At 39.7% G+C, this 25,296-nt stretch overlaps 1 protein-coding gene across 1 annotated transcript in view; it reads right to left on the bottom strand.

Moving 5' to 3' along the window:
* The window catches only part of LOC134102296 (cation channel sperm-associated auxiliary subunit gamma-like), a 445,552-nt gene that overhangs the window by 221,666 nt on the left and 198,590 nt on the right, over positions 1 to 25,296 (bottom strand). Inside the window, exons 13-14 of the mRNA XM_062556364.1 lie at positions 10,412 to 10,625; positions 10,225 to 10,287 (exon numbers count right to left, since the gene is read on the bottom strand). Coding sequence (XP_062412348.1) covers positions 10,225 to 10,287; positions 10,412 to 10,625 — 277 coding nt within the window. The remainder of the gene's footprint in view (positions 1 to 10,224; positions 10,288 to 10,411; positions 10,626 to 25,296) is intronic.

Below are 25,296 nucleotides of genomic sequence, written 5' to 3'. Positions count from 1 at the left end.
TCACGAAATATTAAAAAAAGAAATAACGAAGCCAGATTGCGGTCAATTGACATTTGCTCGCACACAGAGAATCAAAATACTTGCTACTGCATCCTGTGACGACAGTACATTTCCGTTTCACATTTGTAGTTTTATTATTACGTTCCACTAACAGCAACATGTCATGTAGAACTACACGGACCATAACTGCCACCATAACAGAAAAAATAAAAAAAACAGAACAGCGTGGAAAAGGACACAAAACAAAACAAAAAAACATTAGTCCTTTGTCGATGTTTTGTCTTAAATTACTGAAACACAATTTTAGACTTACAGTGCAAAATATCTCTATATTTTAGACTTTTTTAGGCCTAAAATTGAAAATTTGTAATTTTAGACTTTTTTAGACTTTTTAAGACCCCGCCGACACCCTGGCTATGCACAGACGCATTTGATAGACATCCGTGGCACCCAATGAACGGATCTGGGCATTTTTTCAAATACGAGAAAATGAAAGTCTGGTTGCCAGACCACGGCTCATTTGAGAAGGCTACTCAAACTTTTTATTGGTGTGGGATTGGATTGGACTCTTTACCACTAGTAATTACCGGTACTCCACATTTTTAATTGAATTGACCATGTTTGGCTGTTTAAGGGGAGACACTACAGGTGAATAGGGTAAAAAAAATAACTTACAGATATCATCATGAAACTTCACCAGCTGATTACTCACATAAATGTGTGAAAAAAATGTATTGCAAGTTTTCTGTAATTTAATGTTTAAATATGCTAATTAGGTGTTCTCATTAATTATGCGCTCATTTGCATATATGTGACCTTCCCCGGCGAAATCAGTCACAATGTCCAAATTTTCAAAATCAAAGTTATTACGTTTTCAGGAAGGGGCATAATCAACCTTCAAAACGATACCTATATCTAATGAATTGAACGTCATATTACTGAAATATAAACATTCAAAGGAGTTGAGTTCATCCTGTCATGCCAATAGAAAAACGGAGAAATCTGCCTCTGAAGTTAACCGTCGGCTCAGCACTCACGAACGCTTTGTAAGGTCGCCGCTATTACAAGATTTACGGTACTTGTATCAACGACACAGCACGCGGATGGCTTGGTGGTTGTCAATGAGTGCATTTACCGTAAATATTGGAATAGAGCGGCAAAAACGAGACGCCTCTAACTTCCTGCTTCCTCTAACTTTCTCACCTCAACAAACTCACGTTTTTAGACTACAAAAGGTCAGTTTTTCGGCGAAATGTATTCACGGCCATACAGTGTAGACCTCCCACTGTTTCAAAACACTTACAAAAAAAAATCCACGATTTTAGCACAAGTGACATAAATGGCTATTTTTCTCAGAAACGCCTGTTGCGACAAGCGACTGGTTTTGCCGTGGAACGTCACATATTTCAAACCTCAAAAACTCAACATTAGACAAAGCCAGGTCCAAAATTATTTTTTCATGTTGTATATTAGGCCAGTCAATCTAGCGTTTGACCCATAACTAATTGCAATAGTAATCATTCCAAGTTTTTTGTGATCCCTAGGTATATCTAATTAACATATAAAAAATCTACCCGTTTATATTTAGTGGAACATACTTTTTTTCAATGTCAAAGGTAGCAATTTCCAATGCATTTTGCCATTGGGATTTACTACTGGTGAAATGGGTAAAATTTTAAACTATAGATATCAAATTGAAACTTTCACAATTGTTTACTCACATTAAGGCAAAGATTTTTTGTATTACAAGTTTTCTGAAATGTGATGTTTAGATATGCAAATGAGACCAGTTTTACCTAAATATGCAATAATTTGCATATATTTCTAGAAAACTAAATCTGAACAATAGGTACAGTCAGCTTCAAAATAATTGCTGCATTTTGCTTCTATATTGGATACCAAAAGCCTATGCAAAGGGAATATTAGATATTACTTCATATCACCTCAGAAATGAAGAAATCAAGTCAAGTCAAAATCATTGCGTTTCAATGGAAGTACATTATAGAACAAATGATTTTCAATGATATGGTATGATGGAAGTATCTCAAGTCCCATGCCAAGTCACATAAGGAAGATATTGACCTTTAGACAACATATCAAGTGAGTTGGCATGCACTGAGATACTTCCATCATACCATATCATTGACAATCATTTGTTCTATAATGTACTTCCATTGAAACGCATTGATTTTGACTTGACTTGATTTCCTCATTTCTGAGGTGATATGAAGTGATATCAAATATTCCCTTTGCATAGGCTTTTGGTATCCAATATAGAAGCAAAATTCAGCAATTATTTTGAAGTTGACTGTACCTATTGTTCAGATTTAGTTTTCTAGAAATATATGCAAATTATTGCATATTTAAGTAAAACTGGTCTCATTTGCATATCTAAACATCACATTTCAGAAAAATCTTTGCCTTAATGTGAGTAAACAACTGTGAAAGTTTCAATTTGATATCTATAGTTTAAAATTGTACCCATTTCACCTGTAGTAAATCTCAATGGCAAAATGCATTGGAAATTGCTACCTTTGACCTTGAATAAAAGTATGTTCCACTAAATATAAATGGGTAGATTTTTAATATGTGATGCAGGAGGGTTTAAGGATCAATAAAAAGTATGAATCCTTACTATTGCAATTAGTTTAAGTTTTGGCCCTTTTTTGAGCTAGATTGACTGGCCTATATGGATACAATGTTTAATTCTGGCTCTATCACTCAGCCTATCACTGACACAGAAGTTGCGCGATCGCTGTCTGTTTTATTTACTTTAATTTTGCGTCATATATCACGCCAGTCAAGGCGTCAATAATTTAATAGGCTACAGAACGGAAAATGGCAGGGGTGGACAGGATTAGCTGACAAAACTGTGATGCTCGCTTGTAGTTCTTGAAGCTACAAGGTCAACTAACTCTGCAGTTTTCGAGCGGCCAGATCAGACCGCTGTCTAGCATTCACTGCCACTGAACAGAGCAGCCACTCTTTTAAAGCACAAGCCTGCGAGCTAGCAGCCGCTGCCGCGGGAGAGAGACGGTGAGCCAAGGAGGGGCTAGCGACAAACACACACACACGCACACACACACACCATACAGCAGTTTTGTCGTTAACGTAATATAACCATATAACTAAGTAGGCTAGGCTATTTCGTTGATGACTAGTGGCCGTTTTACACACGGCAAAGTGGCGGATTACTTGTCATAATTCACCAGCCAGAACAGAAATCTACACACTTGGCGTGTAAAACAAAACAAAAAAAACATTAATCCTTTGTCGATATTTTGAATTGAAACGTAGGTCTTAAATGACTCAAACTCAATTTTAGACTTACAGTGCAAAATATCTCTATATTTTAGACTTTTTTAGGCCTAAAATTGGGAATGTGTAATTTTAGACTTTTTAAGACCCCGCGGACACCCTGCACTGACGATTACTAAAGAACGGAAAACGATAGAAACAAACCGTTTTTCCTGGTGAAAGAAGAGAGTCTACTCTTTCATTTGGTACCTTCGGTGTTTACATAGTCATAAAGCTCACCGTTCGGTGGATCTTGGAAAAACAGTCAAAATGCTGTAAAACGTCTGGCAGTATGGAGCGCTCTGCACTGAAAATCGCTGGCAGCCAATGAGTTAATGGAACCCTGCGAAATCATTATTTGATTGGTAAGGAGCTCTTCTTTGCCTTTTCTCGAAACGGTTTTGCGGTTTGTGTCATTTTCCGGTAGATACTTCTCAGCCTCTGTAGCACCTATGTACACCAAACTTTCCAGTTATACACTTAACAGTATTCTGAAGACATTACAGAGGGATTTGTCAATACATCATTCCTGGCCTGATTTATGGGACATTTTCATCAAAAAAGCATGGCAAAAATATTTTTTTTTAAGGCTATGGAGTGGACAGTATATTTGGATTTCCTAGGCATGAAAGCAGATATCCTGAAATCCTTCTGTACTTTTATTGTAATCTTGTTTGCAAACAACATGAAAGAATAATTTTGCACCAGGCTTTATCATATGTTCAGATCTATCTACCGGAAATCTATGCAAAATCACGCATATCTAATGAGATAATGGCTAATTTGCATAATTCAGGGTATCTGCAGGAATCATCAAGATGAATTTACTACCTTTTACTACCTTTTTTACTACCACCAAAATATTTTTTACTACCAACACGACGCGACCGCGAACTTACACTTCCCCATTTTGACTACCTAGTGTTACCAACCAATGTTTAGGCAGATCCCCTAAATATGCCTGAAATATGTAGGCTATCATGATCATTTTGCCAACAATGATGTAGAACCATGGATTTTCTCAGTTCATACCATGTTTTGTTTGAACTTAAACCAACATAAAGTTATCATTTTGACTACATAATTTAGTATAGGCCTACTTGATAACATATAGCCTGCCCCCTTACAGTCCTGTACATTGTACAATATAGTGAACCATAGACCTAGATTGATATTGATGCTGATTGAAGAGGTTGCTTGAAGGTTGTGATATTTAAGTTCCAAAAAAAGTAGCCTAACATGTCCCCTCTCCTCCTAAAATAAATGGCAGGCCCTACTGTTATAAGCTACATCACTAGTTGTCCAAGTGCACACACTAAAAGGAGAGCTAGGATTAAAATTCAGACTGTGCCTTTAAATAGTCAACTTTTTTTCATCTATCAGCACAATGCTAGGCTACTGTAGGCCATTTCCACTAAGAAATCAGCTCAATATTATGTGCAAGACTGATGTTTACCAAGCATGCCAAAGTGTTAATATCTTAGCACTATCGTCATACGTTTTCTCATAGTGAGATGGCTATCCCGAATATGTTTTGAATGACATGGGGCGGGCGCACGGAGGTGAACGGCTGGACAAATGCGAAATGACAAGGTGTTCGCTAACTAAACAATTTAGTAGACCTAAGGTAGACAGGCTTTGTGGCTAAAACGATGAAAACCAGTAGGCTAGTCTGTCACAGCTAACTTCAAGCACAGTAGCCTAGACTAGTTTACACGCACAGAAATTAAAAGTCAATATCAGCATCACGAGATTGCTGTCATTATCGGAAAATCCAGACACGTTAAAACTGGATGCGAACGCGTGGCAAAGCCAACAACAACAAAACAACAACGTCATAAATGATGTCTTTTTAAATAAATAATTTGACCTTTACCGTGTCATGGCTTCAGCTACAAATAGTTCACCATACACATCGAACTTGCATCAAACATTCATCAACATGACTGCTTTCACTTTCAATGACATCCCTGGCGGTGTCGCTATCTATGGCAACCATTGAACGCTGACGGCTACTCCGTTGAGGTCCTGTAATCATCGGCTACTTTATTTATAAGCTAGAATTTTTATTTTTTTCCCCCTTTTTAAGTACAAATATTACGCAAACAATGGAAACTCATATATAGAGGTGGTAAAAATCTTTTTACTACCAAATGAAATTACATTTACTACCTTTTACTACCTTTCAATAAAAAAAAATTCTGCGTGAAATTTTTTACAACTGTATTACAACTTACCGCCACGAGGTGGCAGTACAGTCCGCTGTAGCATTGCGGCGGTATGATTGATACTGTAGCCCAGTTCTATTCATTCAATAGGCGGCCCGGAAGCAACCTCTAAAGCTGGGCATACACTGTGCGATTTTTGGCCCATTTTGCCACGGTTTTTGAGTCGTGCGACTATTTTGGGGATCGGGCCAAATTTGGGCTCAGTCGTGCATCTCGCATCGTGTAGTATACATGGGGTAACGAGAAGCGATTACCACCTCACGACCACCTCCCGACCACCTCCCGAGCAGACAACAGACAAGACGCTACGTGGCGCTATAGAGTCCCTAAGCCACACCCTAGGCCAGAGCTCTATCTGTGACTATCGATAGCAATAACGCACAAGCCCACCAAGTTTGGTTCATTTTCTTGAATGAGTGTGTCAACCACAACAGACAATGCGCTAGGTGGTGCTATACAGTCTCTAAGACACCCTTGGCCAAAGCGCTGTCTCTGAATAGCTATAGCAATAACACACATGCCCACCAAATTTGGTTCATTTTCCTGAATGTATGCGTCAACAACAACACACAATCTGCTAGGTGGCGCTATAGTCCCTAAGCCACACCCTAGGCCAGAGCTCTGTTTCTGACTAGCGGCAGTAATAACAAACAAGCTCACCAAATTTGATTCATTTTCGTGAATGTATGTCAACCACAACAGGTAACACACTAGGTGGCGCTATAGAGTCCCTAAGCCACACCCTCGGCCAGAGCTCTGTCTCTGAATAGCTATAACAAAACACATGCCCACCAAATTTGGTTCATTTTTGTGAATGTTTGTGTCAACCACAACAGACAATGTGCTAGGTAGCGCTATAGAGTCCTTAAGCCACACCCTAGTCCAGAGCTCTGTCTCTAACTAGCAAAAACAATAACACACGAGTCCACCAAATTTGGTTAATTTTCGTGAATGTTTGTGTCAACGACAACAGACAATGCGCTAGGTGGCGCTATAGAGTCCTTAAGCCACACCCTAGGCCAAAGCTCTGTCTCTGACTACCGATAGCAATAACACACAAGTCCACCAAATTTGGTTCATTTTCGTGAATTTATGTGTCAACCACAACAGACAACGCACTAGGTGGCGCTATATAGTCCCTATGCCACACCCTAGGCTAAAGCTCTGTCTCTGAATAGCCATAGCAATAAGACACAAGTCCACCAAATTTGGTTCATTTTCGTGAATGTTTGTGTCAACCACAACAGATAACATGCTGCTAGGTGGCGCTATAGAGTCCCGAAGCCACACCTTAGGCCAGAGCTCTGTCTCTGACTAGCGATAGCAATAACACACAAGCACACCAAATTTGGTTCATTTTCATCAATGTATGTGTCAACCACAACAGACTATGTGCTAGGTTGCGCTATAGAGTTCCTAAGCCACACCCTAGGCCAAAGCTCTGTCTCTGACTAGTACTAGCAATAACACACAAGTCCACCAAATTTGGTTCATTTTCGTGAATGTTTGTGTCAACCACAACAGATAACATGCTGCTAGGTGGCGCTATAGAGTCCCAAAGCCACACCTTAGGCCAGAGCTCTGTCTCTGACTAGCAGAAGCAATTTTTTAGCAAAATTACATCCAATTCCTAACCTTTTTTCTGCCTATAACACCAACTTCCTGTTTCTTAATAAAACGCCATAATTCAAACCTTCACCATTTCAATATACTTAAAAAAATCAAAAATCTGGTCGCAATTCCTCTCGGGCAACCCCTCAAGATCATATTAGTGCTGATATGACATGATTTCGATAAACCGTCTAGGAGAAGGGGCTTATCCTAACAAATAAACATATAAACGACTGGTAGGATAGCTTATAGCCTTCATATCTACACTACTGCAGGTTAAAAGTAGGCCATAGAGCTCCACAGTCCCGCCCACAGCCTTGCCCGGAAGAAAAATTCCAATACAATTTCTCCATTGACAACTGGAGAATAAGCCATATCGTAACTGTCCATGGTAGACTTAAAACCAGCTACGATGTGACTAAGCGATTATACCTGCTCATATAGATGTCAAAAGTTAATGGGGCATCAACCTTGTTTTGAGAAAACAATGTTTTATTCACGATGTAACGAGAGAGTACTACACTACCCGACACCCTAACGTGTAAAACTGGTGAAAGCAGAGCCTTTGATTGGTAGAGATCGCCGTTGCTATGGCAATGCCAAACAAACTGTACTCAACTTTTCCCGCGCCTATCGTCCAGCTATCGTTTTGCTGGAACTTCAAAACTTAAAATGGCTGCAGGGCTGTCAGGACCGATGTGTGGTCTTCCGAAAAAGAACAGTTTTCTCATCTTGAAGGTTGAATTTACTCAATGGAAACGGTAGGAAGTAATAATCTTCTTTTCTCAGATTAATATGGAACCATGTTAAACTATCGTTAGGCTGCAAATGTTGGAAATGTGTGTACGTTTGCAAAGCATCTCGGGATTTGAGTTCTCTAACTCGGAATTTAAGATATGTACACAGTCTGGTACCTTTCACTTTTTTTTACATTTTCTGTTCATTTTTTCACTCGAAATTATAAGTTATATGCTTATGAGTCACATCGTAGCTGGTTAGCCTAAGGCATGGTCTAAAACTCTTTATATCCAGATTTTTCCAGAAGTCAATGGGAGAAATGAATGAGAAATTTACTTCCGGGCAAGCACCTCTCTCGGAGGAGGGGCGGGACTGTGGAGCTCTATAGAGAATGGGAACGGAAGTCAGCGGCGCAATGCATTCTGGGACAAAAGGGGCGTTTTCCTCCATTAGGTGAGGCCGCGGCGCGAATTATAAACAAGAAACCTATGGTATTTCGAACAAGATCGGCTAGCCAAAACAGTAACACTAGATGTAAACATTTAGGCTACTATGCTAAAAACTAGTAGTAGAAGTAGTAATGGACCGTACAGAGACAAGCTCCTGCCGGACGCGAGGAAACGTTATATAGAAATGATGTCTTTGATCGGTAACATGGATCCCTATGACAGACCGTCTGGAGAGTGGACGTGAGACCCTGAAAGTAATACAAAGACACTCCGTTGTTGATTTTTTTTTACCTGACGATCGTAGGCACGGACGTTACATCCAACAACACAACAGGTTCGTCCCATGATGTGTGAAAAACAGTGTTAGAAACAGCGAGTTAGCAATGTTTTACAATGTTTACAATGATACAGCATTGGCAGCAGTGGACAAGTGGCCTCACTTATGTATCCCAGACGCCACCGCGGCACAACCGCGAAATGTCCGCGACGTCACATTCCCATTCTCTATAGACTATAGACTTAGACACCATTGGAATACGGAATACAATCTCAAACAACGCCAATCAACGATGATGCAGCAACAGGTAGGATATCTAGCAAATGTAACGTTAGCTTACAGTGGGATATTTTATGTGGGCTATATTACAGGATGAGCTAGTATGTTCTTTGAAGTGTCTCCAGGTGTGTGATTGTCCTAATAGGAATGTACAATAAGCTGTTAATAAAGGTTTTTAATTTGTGAATGATACCGAAAGCTTTAAATGATTGCCTGGCTGGCAAGTCCCTATAGCTGAAACGACTAGCTTGCTAACAAACAAACAAACGTGAAAATGATAGCAATGCAGTTTGTGCTAGAAACGACTGTGAGAGAAAGGCTTGAACCTAAATGTCTATCAGGTTAGACTTCACTTAAAACGCTGGGTGAAGATCGGTGTCGTGTAGGCTGCTCTGTCGAGATGGCTAAAAGCCCTTGTGTAAGCCCTGTTGGTCTTGCAGCCTACCCGACGTTAAACCTAGCCTGGAGCAAGTTTGGTTGTCGTTAGCTAAATACATTGTTAAATTTACGTTGACGTTAGGTTAGATTGTCTTTAGCTGTTGATAACGTTAGCGAGAGCAAACCGGTTACTGTAACGATATAAACAAATCAAGTAAGGAGTAGCCTAACAGGAGACAAGACGATAACGTCCTGGTTTACAGCAGCTATGGTAGAATGTTTTCATAGCTGTTACAGCTTAATGAGTAGACATAACATTCAGGTTTAGCAGCAGTGGCATGGCTTTAGATCAAAGATCCTTGATTACTGACAGCTGAGCACTGACGTAACAATTAATCTTTGCCGCCAAAGTGTCTCAATGTAAACTCTATGGGAATTTTAAACTCTTTTATCGCAAATATCTCAAAAAGTATGAAGTTCACAAATGTCAAAAATACAATTGTCAAATCTCCGTTACAAGATCTTTGTATGAGTGCTTGAATGACGTCAAACGGTTCAGTGGTTTTAGTGTTATAAATCGTTGATTTTGGTCGGAAGAAGAATAATCCCGATAATAAGAACAGGGATAACAGTACATTGCATTGACATGCAATGTAACTAGAAAATGTAATTCTATGGAAGGCATTACCATTGCATGTAAATGCAAAAAGGTTGCTGACTGTGTAAAACATTGTAGGTATTAGGCCTGTAGTTAAAAAGACAACTAGGCTATACAGAAGAATAGATAAATAACAATAACCCAATTACAATTCCACTGAAATTACTTGTAAAGTATTTAAAAAGTGATTCATGAAAATGCATCAAAATTGTGGATATAGGCTATTTTGGAAAATAACTAAAATAGGCCTATGGCTCATGGGCTAAAATGTAAGTTTCATTTTCATATGAAGTTACATGGTCACCTTACCTCAAGGACCATTTTGTCCATTAACAAGCGTGATATTGGATTTTGTGCTGGATCACCAATGTCCTACAAAGAAAAATCATGACAAATCATGAGTTGGCCATCTTTGCTTTCATTACTGCTTTCAAGAATGTGTGATTTGCAATTTAATTTCTTGCACTAATTTGTTCAACTATCCAACAACAGAGACCTGTATGTATTCTGAGTGTAGTTTCAGCAAATGGTACAAGAGGCCCTGGTAGGTGGCCAGGGAGGCTGTGGTCTGTAGCCCAGAGGGATGGGTAACCAGTGGAGCCCTCGCTGTGTATTGTTGGATGCGGCTGTATGGCTCAGGCTGGGGCAGGTGCTCCAGGTGCTCCCAGAAGAACGGGCAAGTGTGGGGGAAGTCGAAGGAGTTATATGAGCTGCAGGGAAACCAGTGGGAAACAAACATGGTCAGGTCATGGTCAACAACTTTTGAAGACGCAACTCTTTTGAGAACACCTTGTCTCCAAACACATTTCCTAAAATATTTAACAAACAGAACATGCCTACCATGCACGTCCTTTTCTATCTGCTACCATCTCTTTTGACCCCTCTCATGGCTGCACTCTGTAGAATTCTGGGTACTCTCACTGTATTCTGATGCGTTCATACAGTGGGTGTTGGTTGACATTGGCCGCTTTCACGTGAGATTCTCATGAGAATCTCACGTGAATCACGTGTATTTTATTTATTTTTCCCAAGTGAAGCTGCAATGACCCAAACAACCACCAGGTGGCACTTGTGAGCAGGGTTAGGAATGTCGGCATTTACCACTAGCCAAACAATCCCAAAAAAATCCCAAAGCAAACTGAACATCTTTTCTGCTTTTAATAGCCTAGTCTCACAACAAAACTTGTTATTGTTTATGAAGGTGTCTTCTGTTAGCCTATTTTATGAAGAGGCATCTGGCTGTTTCGTTTAGGTTTGTTTTGCTGTCACCAATGGTTTCATGAGGTAACGAGGCCAGTTTCCACTAAAAGCATAAGCCTATGTCCTAAGCACAACTTGTGTTCTTGTTTTTGGGTCAATTCATACATTTTATTTCAAATGTGTGGATAGGCCGATGGTAGGCCTATGCTTGTTTTTTATGCTGGCAACAAAACAAAATGGTTCACGAATGTTGTTCTTGATTCTAAATGCGGGAAACAATTAAAAAATTAAATGTCCCATTTTCCGACGCACAACAAACCTCTTGCCTAGCCTATAGGCTATGTTTATTTGAAATGTAAGCTGGCTGTTGTCAGATTTGTAAAATAAGATAGGCCTACAGGAGAAACTATGGTTTATGCTCTCTTATGCTGTTTCATTCCAAACCGAAAGCGAAGGAGGGAGAATGAATTACGAACTGAACGGTTTTGATCAGGCGGGAAACAATTAAATATAAAATGTCCCATTTTCCGAAGCACTACAAACATCTTGCCTATTTAAATATTGTATTATTTGGGCCTATTATAAAAGTTGGGACTTTTTCGTTAGAAAACAATTCCATTTGAATTATGGACTGCCTTTGAATGAAGTTTGATCGGACTTTCAGTTCACAGGAGAAAGTTTCAAGACGCTAAGAAACACGTTTGCCCCGTGGCATTAACGGTGGCTTAATTTATTTCAAAAGGATATGACCTCACGAATCCGGTTGTTTGCCGTTCTACTTGTCTTTTTTGACCTATAATGATTATAGGGGATGCATCTCATATATCACTGCATTGCAGTAGGCCTATTGAATATTGACAGGTTTGAAAATCGTAACATTAGGCCTATTTTCAATCAATACAAGTTGAAAGCCACACATGTGTTGTGTTCTCCTATATTTTGTTCAGCAAATTTGACAACTGTCAACTTAAACGTCAAATCATATTTCCTTCCCTTTGTCGCCCTAGTATTGAGAGAAACACAGAGAAACGAGAGAAATTGAAAATAAACACAGAGAGTTCGTGAATAGGCTACTAAATAAATGTTTGCATGGGTAATGGACAATTTCAAGAATTCCGGTGAGATGCCTTATACAATAAGATAGCTTGGATGCTCGATTGGATGAGCAATGACGAGTGGATGAGCGATTTTTAAAATCAGCCATATGCGATCAGTCAGAGGGTCGGATTCGGATAGCCTATCTGTGTGTGCGGATTTTTCTGTCCGAACCCAACACAGTTAAAATGTCATTCTCATGATGGTTTCTCATACTTAGGCTATGACAATACGTTTGTTTGTGTGGAAAGCCTGATTTAACTAAGCAACTGTAGGCATTCAGAAATGTCAAAAGGTGAGCGCAGAAGCTCACACGGGGCAACAAGCGCCAACAGAGGCACGCACAAGAAGCCCAATCATATAGCCACTTGAAATTAAATGAACATAGCTCAACCAAAAATGGCCAAACTAACAGAACAAAACACAACAGGTCCTGTGGACCTACAGTAAGCGTTACTTGAGAATGGCCATTTCACTCACGCTTTGCCTGATTCACGTTCAACGTGAAATGTATTACAGCTGCATTACAACTTACCGCCACTAGGTGGCAGTACAGTCCGCTGTAGCATTGCTGCGGTGTGATTGATACTGTAGCCCAGTTCTACTCATTCAATAAGCGGCCAGGAAGCAACCTCTAGTGGCCCAGCCCATATAGTAGCCTATATTTCGGAAATGCCAACAGAAATCCCTAGGAGCCTAGTCACCTACAGACTGCAACACTGCAACTCTTTTATTGTTGTGTTTTTTCGGGTGTTTGTCAATTCAGTCTGGCACTCTGAAAATGTTCGCAAGGCTATGCACTTCGAAAAAGACGAGCATGAACTAACAAACTATTTGTCATAGTTCAGAATTGCCATTAACACAAGCAGCAGATTGAAATAACACTTTATGTTTCATTCGAGAGTTTGACAACAGTGAGGATGATTAGCACTATGCAAACAAGTTTTATTGAGTTAGACTGCGTCTCTATAATAGTTCCGTAATCTGACGTAGCCTAGGCTATTTCCTCATGAATGTAATTCTGTAATTTCTCTTTGGATAGCTATCTATCTATCCAAGGGCGTCAGTTTAGTTTTCAGGGGACAAAGACGCTATTTTACAGCTTGGTTTGATAAGTGCTGGGGACATACATTTTATATGATCTTAACGATGTTGAGGACTTGTTGCGTTTCTGACTCTGCTGCGCCGTTGCCGCCAGAACCAGTTTTAAACGCACGCCTAGGCTATATTTAGGTTACTTTATCAGCTTGGTACTTAAATGGCTCATTCCGAGGAGAATGAAGGCTAGTTCGCTGGCTTCTATCATGTCCTCAGGACTCAGCTTGCGCAAAAAAAAACGAAACCAGAGCCAGAGTGATGCTGAAACCGGTCTGTGTCCCTAGTTCATTCTAACTCCACGAAAATTACCACCGCTGGTTAGTTTGCTTTACTTTATGGAGTAATCCATATAGATTGGTGAATATGTAGGCTTTAGACCTACTTTCTCGGGGGGCAGAGACATTTTTCAAGGTGGTGTAGGCCCTGAAATACAGTAGCCAAAGCATAAATATTTTAATCGTAGTTGGGCTATTCGAAATTGCGCTCTGGGGTGCGTTTCTAGAAAGCGTCGTTTGCTAACTTGCGTCGCAATCTTGGGAGTTCGCTCCGTCGTTCTTGAATTTGGTGTTTCTAGAAAAGGTAGTTCAAACTCTCAATCGCAAACAAGGACGCAAAGTTTGGTCGTTTGAACTACTGCCCCTGGGCAGTCGCACCTGTGTCGTACCTTGGGAGTTCCAGTTGGTGATGTCGTCAGTGCAAGATCGCCTGACCAAAAATCACAAGCGCCCAACCAAAAATCACTAAGTTGTTGTTTTCTCGTGACTCAATGATTGCGCTATACTGTAGGCTAATAGAAATTAAAATACCGTTGGGCTCATTCTTGCTACGTGTGTTACCTTGCGTTCATTTGCGTGTTGGTTTGCGTTACTGTTATGATATTTACAAACCCTCGAGTCAAGCACACCGTTCAATAGTATAGTGGTTAAGGCAGGTGGCTTATCATCACAACATCGTAGGTTCTTTTCCCGTATGCATCACATATGCTTTTGTTTCTGACTAGTGAAACGTGGAAATAACCCTAATAAGTAATGTCCTGGAACTATTAAACTGATGTCGTGTTCCTGGCCACTCGATGTAAAGCAATTAAATATATTTAGGGTCTAACCTTCCATATTTAGGGTCTTCTCAAGTCTGATAATTTGCAGCACGATCGAATGGTATTATGGAATCATGGACTGAAAGAAAAATTAAATAGCCTAGGCTACTTAATTTAAATACGTCTTAATTTAATCCCACTGTCAACTCAAATTGGTTAGGGTTCTGTAACATCTGCGATCAAGTGATTTGAAACATAGAAAATATTATAACGATTAGTCTAGTCTAGTCTTTGACTTTTGAGTCGTTTTCCAAGCATCTGCCGTGCCGACTGAGGCATTCCATACCACATCTAGCCTACCACAAAGCGAGCCATCAAGTGTTGGAAGCTAACTGTACCATCCCCCTCTGTGAACTGACCTTTTAGAAGACGAATTTAACCCCCCCCCCCCCCCCCCCCCCAGAGCAGTTTCACACATCATTAGCAATCTTATGTTGAGTGTGCGTCTGCAACAGTGAGCTTACTCCTTTTCGGCTTTCGGAAACAGCAGCGTCACATGTCTCCACCACTGCTTGGTCAAATTTCCTATCCCTTTATGGGGCAAATAACCATATGTGTTGTATTAGGCCTATAGCTAAAAAGACAACATAGGCTACTAACAAAGCAACATGTGCGTTTTGGTGGGCATGTGCATGAGCAACCCACATGCCCACCAAATTTGGATAATTTTCGTGAATGTATGTGTCAACCACTACAGACAACTCGCTAGGTGGCGCTATAGAGTCCCTAAACAACACCCGAGGCCAGAGCTCTGTCATTTACTAGCGGTAGCAATAACACAGAAGCCCACCAAATTTGGTTCATTTTCATCAATGTATGTGTCAACCACAACAGACAATGTGCTAGGTGGCGCTATACAGTCCTTAAGCCACACCCTAGGCCAGGGGTCGGCAATTAAGTTTGGCCTCGGGCCAGATATTTTCCAAGCCATTACATAGCGGGCCACAAGTTCACAACCAAAACAATGGCTAATTTAATTAATCAATATCGGAGGAGGTAAAAATGATAGGCGCTCAGAGCTGTCAGAGCAGAGACGTTCAAGCAGGCTGATGTAGGTTACATTTGTTGACTGGTCATTGGGGGCGCTATATGCCTGTGTGTTTAAAAAATAATTAAAAAAAAACACAAGAAAAACATTTCCACGCGTTGCTGTTAGCTGTCAAAAAATGGCACTATCATAAAATCTGAAGAGAAAAGTTAACAGCGAAAACAGGATCTTTAATGATGAATGGACAGAGAGCTATGCCTTCATCCTCCCTAATTTTATTAATGCAAAGCCCACATGCCTGATATGTAAACTAACGAGGGTGTCTCTGCATGCAAAGAGTACAAGACGGCACCACGAAACTAAGCATGCTAATTTAAAGGTTGCGTTCCTAAATAACACGCACGCTATGTTTGAAACTCGTGTTTCACTTTTCACCGTCCTATGTGCGTAAAGTGCCTGTTTGATGTCAGGCCTGTTTAAAAGAAGTCGTGTTTTAATGATCACCTATTAAGCCTATGTCCGTTGTTTGAATGACAACATGTGTTTTAGGGACTAGCTTGGAATCTGAGAACCAGCGCTGTCCACTGACTTCATTTGTTTTTGCATGTTGTGCGTTCACGCTGCACCTCGCTGCATGCTTCTTCAGTCGTATTCAGATGAAACAAATAGCTAAGCATTTAGATTGATTGAAATTCTTCTGTTCTGGAAAGTTACGTTTCAAAATAAAGAGCATGTTTGAGACTGGTTCTCTGGTTCAAAAGATCTCACGGGCCAGATGTTTTTGCTTGCGGGCCGCATCTGGCCCGCGGGCCGCCTATTGCCGACCCCTGCCCTAGGCCAAAGCTCTGTCTCTGACTAGCAGTAGCAATAACAGACAAGTCCACCAAATTTGGTTCATGAATGCATGTGTCAACCACAACAGACAACGTGCTGCTAGGTGGCATTATAGAGTCCCGCAGCCACACCTTAGGCCAGAGCTCTGTCTCTGACTAGCGGTAGCAGTAATATACAAGCCTACCAAATTTGTTTCATTTTTGTGAATGTATGTGTCAACCACAACAGACAATGCGCTAGGTGGCGCTATGGAGCCCCTAAGCCACACCCTAGGCCAGAGCTCTGTCTCTGTATCCATATTTGTAGTCAATATTTGAGATGATAACCAGTGTGTTGAAATGGTGCACTGTAAATCATGCATAAGGATTACATCAATATCTTTGCTTCAGATCATGGAATTCACAAAACCTGTTGCTGTATTTAATGTGTGTGTGTGTCTTGGTTAGGGTTGGGTACCTATCGCATTTGAACCGATATCGGTACCGGTGCCGGTGCCTGACGTTCGGTGTCGGTATACCCTTACTGAATCTGTAACACCTTGTTTGTATCACTACAAGTTGCACAAAATCAAATTTATACATTGAGAATGTTTTTAACACAATACAAACCCCTCTCATTTCTTAAAGGGACACTTCACCGATTAGCATTAAGCTTCTTTTTGAATGGTCATGCATCATTCCCTCAGTTTGCCTTGAGATGGGAGAAACATGGATTTCAATGAAACCCATGAATAGGACTTCCTGCTTTCAATGATGTAAAATGATGATTTTTACATCATTGAAAGCAGGAAGTCCAACATTGAAATCCGTATTTCTCCCATCTCAAGGCAAACTGAGGGAATAATGCATGACTATTCAAAAACATGACTGGTTTTCTAAAGATACAAAGCTTAATGCTAATCGGTGAAGTGTCCCTTTAAGTATGAACATGAACAATGGATAGTGAAAGTTTTTTTAAACAGACTCCATCAAACCCAAACATAGAACAAATAATTAGTCTATTGGGTTATATGATGATTTAGCTATTTTAGGCCTTGTTCATGAAAAAAGCAATCCTTCCATCTTTGTTTTGTGCAATTTAACAGTAGCCTAGGTCAGCGGTATGCCAGGCATCATGCTTATAATAAGCCGCCCCTTTTTAATGAAAACATAGCCTACTATAGAGTTTACAAATGGTTTAGAAGTTATTAATTTACAGGAGGAGATGAGGCGGCCTACAGATCTGAGGTCCAAAGACTAGTCACATGGTGCACTGAAAACAACTTGTCTCTCAATACTGGGAAAACCAAAGAACTAGTCATAGACTTCAGAAAGTGCAGCGCCGACCCCCTCCCTCTCCTCATCAATGGGGACCCTGTAGAGAGGGTACACAACTTCAAATTCCTGGGAACCCTAATCTCGGACCGACTCACATGGACAGACAACACCACAGCAGTGGTAAAGAAGGCACAACAGCGCCTGCATTTGCTCAGACTTCTTAAAAAAAACAACTTGTCTGAGAAGCTGATGGTGCTCTTCTACCGCTCCTCCATAGAGAGCATCCTGGTGTACTGTGTGTCTGTATGGTATGCTGGATGCTCTGCAGCAGACAAAAAGCGTACTGAGAGTGATCAACACAGCACAGAAGATCATTGGTTGCTCTCTACCCTCACTAGAGGAAACTGCCAACTCAAGACTGCGCTCAAAAGCCACAAAAATCACACAGGACTGTTCTCACCCTGGTCATGTGGTGATTATTAGTTTAGTGTGTGCTATATGACCTGTTCATGAGTTTAGTGTGTACTATATTACCTGTTTAAAATGGAAATTATAACGCATGTGTATGAAATTACGATTTGTAACATGTAACAAACAACACTGTTTGCATCGTTTATTATGTGAATTACTTTTACTATAATTGTTTTTGTAACCACTAGAGGGCGCTACCTGTTTGGGAGATATGCTGCTAAGTAAGGGGGGAAGTAGCTGCTTGTTGACATTAATACAGCAGCCAAGCTGATGAACAGCAGCACGGTGTCTTGTGAATTATTTTAAACACTAAAACACCTATATTACCCCACTCTTCAGGTAGGCATGTTTGCTGGGATTTTCATTGTGTTATGCAGTTACGACCATAGAAGAAATATTTTGTTATTTTCATATACGCTCGTTAGGAGATTTAGTTAGAACTATGACAAAGAATGTGACTAGCAACGTACTCATGCTAGCGCGAAGGAAAGCATGGGTAATACTATGTAATTTGTTTTGTTTTCCTGTATTTGTTAACATTAATACAGCAGCCAAGCTGATGAACAGCAGCACGGTGTCTTGTGAATTATTTTAAACACTAAAACACCTATATTACCCCACTCTTCAGGAGTGCAACAGTCACTCACTGTTTGAACTCTTGCCCTCAGGGAGACGTTATAGATGTCTAAAAACAAGGACTAGCAGGTTTAGGAATAGCTTCTTTCCCAAGGCAATATCAATTTTAAATGAGGCTAAACTTTTTTAATAATGCTATTTGCATTGTTACTCAGCACTTTACCCTCATTTATATTTTTACTATTAATTATCACATGCTTTTATTATTTATCACACAGGCGGCATTGAGGATGTCTGCAACTGTTGCAATGGATGGTGGGAGGATGTATTGAAACGTGTGTATGCATGCATGTGTGTGTGTGTGTGTGTGTGTGTGTGTGTGTGGAGGGTGAAAATCTGCAATGAATGTGTTGTAAATGGATTTTTATATTGTATGAGGAAGAAAATTGAGGAAATTGCTTAATGTGTGAGCATGGGCGTTTGGGGTTGATGTATTATGAGAGGTTTGGGGTTTAATGAATTATGAGAGGTTGTGCATAAACAAAGAGCTATCATGAACATGAGGCATGGTTGTGCCCTCCTTCATATGGAAATCTTGAACTTAGAAATAGACACTAAAAAACGGGCGATTCAGCAAAACTGCTTGCTTGTGATGTCAGACCTCGCAAAGCCATTGAAGTTCAATTGGGGTTGCCAAAGAGGGCGCCATTTAGTCAAACAGACCATTTCAATACCCAGCCTAAATATATGGTTTTAATTAGTCTTGTAAAATTGCAATTGAGTTTATTTTTTAAAATCAAAGTTGAATATATACTATTTTAACATCAGAGAACACAGTGCAATACTCAATTCATCCATTCTCCGGGACCTTTAAATGTTTGTTTGTCAATCTTTTTTCATCTCACGTCAGGTGCGACCGATCGGAACCATGGACTATATTTTGATTATTTGGTAACACTTTATTTGAAGGGGTCTACATAAGGGTGTCATGTAACCGTCATTAGAATGACATGACACATGTCATGCACATTAATGACACATTATTGATGTTTATGACTGTTGTCATAATGTGTCATTCGGTTTTTGTTATGTCAAGTTGACATTGTTTGGGCGTCATCATTATGACAACTTGACATTAGGCAAGATGACATTATCTGACGGCGTCTTTGTCATGACAACTTGACATTAGGCAAGAAAATGTAATCCGTTTACAATATTGTCATGACAACTTGACATATAACTGTGTTTGGCCTGACTTATCTTCTAGGTTTTTTTAAGTGATAAATTGGTCATGAATACTTTTCTTGACCTCAACTACAGTGGTACAGTTTTGACTTGTCATTAAGCTGTCACAAAGAACTATTACTGATCAAAATAGTTTTCTGACAGTGTCATGAATACTTACCTTTGACCTCAAGTACAGTGAACCATCTGAGATGTTTCCTGAACATGTCATGAAGTGTCATTACACTGTCATGTAGGTTTCATTTCTGTACATTTTACATTTCTGGAACATTGAGTCTAATTTCAAGTATAATAACAACAAACACCATACTCAAGTTATGACTTCAAAGAGTTTATTTCAGCAATGAACCTTGCAAAACCATCATACATTGTAGCGCCTCGTTGCCATGGGTAGCTATCCTGAGTTCTTTAAAATATTAAATAAACAAATTAATCCAAGTGTTCCAAGTGTTAATACATCACCTCTGTGTGAAATACAACCACTTAGCTTAGTGATCCCACAATCATATGCAAATTTACTCTTATTTACACATTCATCACACATGCATTACACTCAATCTTCAATAGTTTACAATAGGCTAACTTACCATACTCAAGTCATGACTTCAAAGAGTTTATTTCAGCAATGAATTTTGCAAAACATATACATTGTAGCGCCTCGTTGCCATGGGTAACTATCCTGAGTTCTTTAAAACACCCTTAGCTTAGTGATCCCACAATTATATGCAAATTCTATTCACTCTTATTTACACATTCATCACACATGCATTACACTCAATCTTCAATAGTTTTCAATAGGCTAACTTTCAATTTCAGGTATCAATGCAATACAACATCCAAGCAAACAATGGTTTTCTTTTTCATCAAAATAAAAACCACTCTCTCTTGGAACCTACAAGAGCCTTGCTGAAGACTTCTGTCCATCTGGTCCATCCATGACATCTAGCCTACACGCTGAGTTTTCTTTGTTGCGCTGCCGGAGCTATGTGCTGGAGTGGCGTGAAAGAGCCATTTTGGTTTTAGGCTTCAACGCACACCAGCAACGTTACAGGCCTGCCACACGAACTCTGACAGCTGGTTGGGTAGCCTACTCATTTTTTATTTATTTACTTAATAACTGCCGGCTATAGTATAGGGTTTGATATTTTATTTTGATGGAAAAGAAAACCATTGTTTGCTTGGATGTTGGTTGTATTACATTTGATACCTGAAACTGAAAGTTAGCCTATTGAAAACTATTGAAGATTGAGTGCATGTGTGATGAATGTGTAAATAAGAGTAAATAGAATTTGCATATAATTTAGGGATCACTAAGCTAAGTGGTTATATTTCAAATAGAGGTGATGAATGAACGCTTGGATTAATTTGTTTATTTAATACTTTAAAGAACTCAGGATAGCTACCCATGGCAACGAGGCGCTACAATGTATTATGGTTTTGCAAAATTCATTGCTGAAATAAACTCTTTGAAGTCATGACTTGAGTATGGTGTTTGTTGTTATTATACTTGAAATTAGACTCAATGTTCCAGAAATGTAAATTGTACAGAAATGAAACCTACATGACAGTGTAATGACACTTCATGACATGTTCAGGAAACATCTCAGATGGTTCACTGTACTTGAGGTCAAAGGTAAGCATTCATGACACTGTCAGAAAACTATTTTGGTCAGTAATAGTTCTTTGTGACAGCTTAATGACAAGTCAAAACTGTACCACTGTAGTTGAGGTCAAGAAAAGTATTCATGACCAATTCATAATGGTGTCATGACAGCCAATTGTTCAGGCTCATCATTTAAAAAACCTAGAAGATAAGTCAGGCCAAACACAGTTATATGTCAAGTTGTCATGACAATATTGTAAACTTATTACATTTTCTTGCCTAATGTCAAGTTGTCATGACAAAGATGCCGTCAGATAATGTCATCTTGCCTAATGTCAAGTTGTCATAATGATGACGCTCAAACAATGTCAACTTGACATAACAAAAACCGAATGACACATTATGACAACAGTCATAAACATCAATAATGTGTCATTAATGTGCATGACATGTGTCATGTCATTCTTATGACGGTTATATGACACCCTTATGTAGACCCCTTCAAATAAAGTGTTACCGATTATTTTTCCACGTTGTAAATAAAAACACCGCGGGCCCTCTTAAACCTGCTGTCTCGGCCTGATTCCTCCTACACCACTTGGCTATCCTACCACAAAGCGACAGAGAGAAAATAGAAACCGTAGTATGCCAACAACAAAAGTTCTCTCAAAACATCGCGCTGCTCGCGTTGCTTGCTGTCAGGACACTCCATGACAGCAATGAAATTAAACGAATTGTATCGTTAATGTTTGCTTGCATCGCGGTAGTTTCTATTTTTTTTATGACCATCTCTTATCTGCTGACTGCTTGGAGCAGCGCGGCAAAAGCAAAGGCTACGGTCAATATCCTTAGAGCAACTGTTATCACGACAAATACAGCGAGTATTTGGCAAATAGCCTAGATATTATTAATGCTGTTAAATCATCATTATCATCTAGCCATGATACATTTCAATAGCATTCAAACATTTTTCTGTCACATATGCTTTGAACTAAAGTCCTGTTTTACCGTTTTGAATGGATCCAGCTCACTCGCGATTCAGAATGGGTGCATTTCATTGCACTCCGTCAACTCTCAGTTTTATTTTAAGTTCTTACCAGGGATAGGCCTACTGTTTTGATTAATTTATGCTTGCTCTTGATGCAATACATGCAGGCTTAAATGGTGCATATTAAGTTAGCCTACTCAATTTCGTTTTTGAGACCGACATAACGTTAGCCTACACTCAGACATGACGTCAGATGGCGCACTCCGCTCCTGATGCATATGAAAGTACCGAAATTTAGCACCGTTCAATTTCACGTGAAGCAATACCCGGTAATACCGTCGTGATTCGGTCGGTACCGAAACATGTTTGATATCTACGATTATACAACAGTTAGGTCCGGTCGAACGATTTAGCAATAGCTGATTGGACGAGACGCGTTCTATCAGTGGTGATATTAAGCAATATTAAGCGATATCAAGCAATATCACCACTGGTGACTCTTCACAGCTAATAATCACTCTGCACGGTTGATTCTTCGCTTTGATTTAACCGAGACGGCATTCCATGTTCTTTGAGTTAGCAGTTGCATAGCAACCAAACGCGTTCTGAGCTAGGTCTACTTCGCATAGCGGAGGAAGTGGGCTAAACAAAGCAATGGCAAATAATAAATTATCCTTCCTAAAAATGCACTCTGGTATCATTTTTTTGTTGGCAATGGAACTGTTGTATAAAAGCATTATCACACTCGTGGTCTTGGTGTTGTTGGCCAAATATCGCCACGGCTGTGGTTACCTACTGCACTCTTGCTGCTCTGCGTTATTTGCGTCTTTCATGGTGTCATGCGCAGCACAACGGGATAGCAAACTGATCATGTTTTGCGTGTTCTCGAGTTCGGTTTCCATGCGATGAATTTACATATGTGACCGTCCACAGCGAAATCAGTCACATTGTCCAAATTTTCAAAATCATAGTTATTACGTTTTCAGGAAGGGGCATAATCAACCTTCAAAACGATACCTATATCTAATGAATTGTCATATTACTGAAATATAAACATTCAAAGGAGTTGAGTTCATCCTGTCATGCCAAGAGAAAAACGGAGAAATCTGCCTCTGAAGTTAACCGTCGGCTCAACACTCACGAACGCTTTGTAAGGTCGCCGCTATTACAAGATTTACGGTACTTGTATCAACGACACAGCACACGGATGGCTTGGTGGTTGTCAATGAGTGCATTTACCGTAAACATTGGAATAGAGCGGCAAAAACGAGACGCCTCTAACTTCCTGCTTCCTCTAACTTTCTCACCTCAAGAAACTCACGTTTTTAGACTAGAAAAGGTCAGTTTTTCGGCGAAATGTATTCACGGCCGTACAGTGTAGACAGTGACATAAATGGTCATTTTTCTAAGAAACGTCTGTTGCGACAAGCGACTGGTTTTGCCGTGGAGAGTCACATATGTTAACACATTAATAATGCCATGTTTAGTTATACTGTTTATTTATTTATTTAATTATTTAATTCATTTAAGGCATGTCCACTATTGATAAAGGGTCATGCACATTTAGTAGCCTGTTCAGTGACAATAGCTATAGGTTATGTTAGTGGGCTACATTTCATCTATGGTTATGGCTATGGCTATGGTTATTTAGCAGACGCCTTTGTCCAAAGCGACATACAAATAAATAACAATACAAATTAAATTAACAGTGAACAATTACAAACTAGGGAGAATAGTAATATTATCAGTAAAACAATAATTTTAAGCACTAACCTAATGAGAAATAAAACAGTGAAATGAGAATAGCAATCGAATAAGTCACTCAGTTAATTATATATAATAATAATAACTAAAGCATGGTATGGCTAAATTTAAGGACAATAGCTAAATAAATTTCAAATTCTATCAATAGACAAATTATAACAAAACAATACTATTATACAAACCATAACACATCACAAACTCAAAGGACTAAGTGCATATTAAATAAATATGCCTTAAGACCCCTCTTAAAAGATCCAAAGCTGTTGCTGGAACGGAGAGCACTGGGCAACTCATTCCACCAACACGGAACCACTGAAGAATAGGATCTACAATTTGACCTAGCATGTATGGTTGGTCGACATAACAGACGCTCCTCAGAAGATCGCAATGGGCGGTTGGGAATGTACATTGTGATTAAAGAACTGAAGTAGCTGGGAGCAGATCCAGTCAGTGTCCTATAGGCCAGAGTGAGAGATTTAAATTTAATTCTGGCTACTATAGGGAGCCAGTGGAGAGTAACTAGGAGAGGGGTTACATGTGTCCTCTTTGGCTGATTGAAGACCAGTCGTGCTGCAGCATTCTGAATCAACTGTAGTGGTCTTAATACACAAGCAGGTAGGCCAGCTAACAGAGAATTACAGTAGTCCAGCTTGGAGATAACCATTGCCTGTACAAGAAGCTGAGTGGAATCTTGTGTCAGATAAGGTCTGATCTTCCTAATGTTGTACAGGGTATACCGACATGACTTTGCAATTGAGGAAACATGCTCAGAGAAAGTAAGTTGGTCATCAATTATGACACCCAAGTTACGTGCCGATCTGGTTGGAGTCAGTGAGGATGAATCAAGCTGGATATTGATCTGTTGGGGAATAGCTGTTTTTGCTGGAAACACCAAGAGCTCAGTTTTGGAAAGATTAAGCTGAAGGTGCTGATCCTTCATCCAGATTGAAATGTCCTTCAGGCATGCAGAGATCCGATGGGAAACACTAGAGTCCTCAGGTGGGAAGGATCATCTGATGCAAGCCAAAGTATAGCCTAATTTTGTAGCCTTATAGACTACTAATAATCAAAACTGCTTCATGTAGCCTATTGATTATAGGCTAGTTCATGGATATCAAATCAACTGTGTGCTACACAAATTAAATATTAAATGACAGATTGAAAGCC

The sequence above is a fragment of the Sardina pilchardus genome, chromosome 15 (genome assembly GCF_963854185.1).
Source record: "Sardina pilchardus chromosome 15, fSarPil1.1, whole genome shotgun sequence".
Classification (NCBI taxonomy): domain Eukaryota; kingdom Metazoa; phylum Chordata; class Actinopteri; order Clupeiformes; family Clupeidae; genus Sardina; species Sardina pilchardus.
This window is presented reverse-complemented; position numbering and strand designations above follow the sequence as displayed.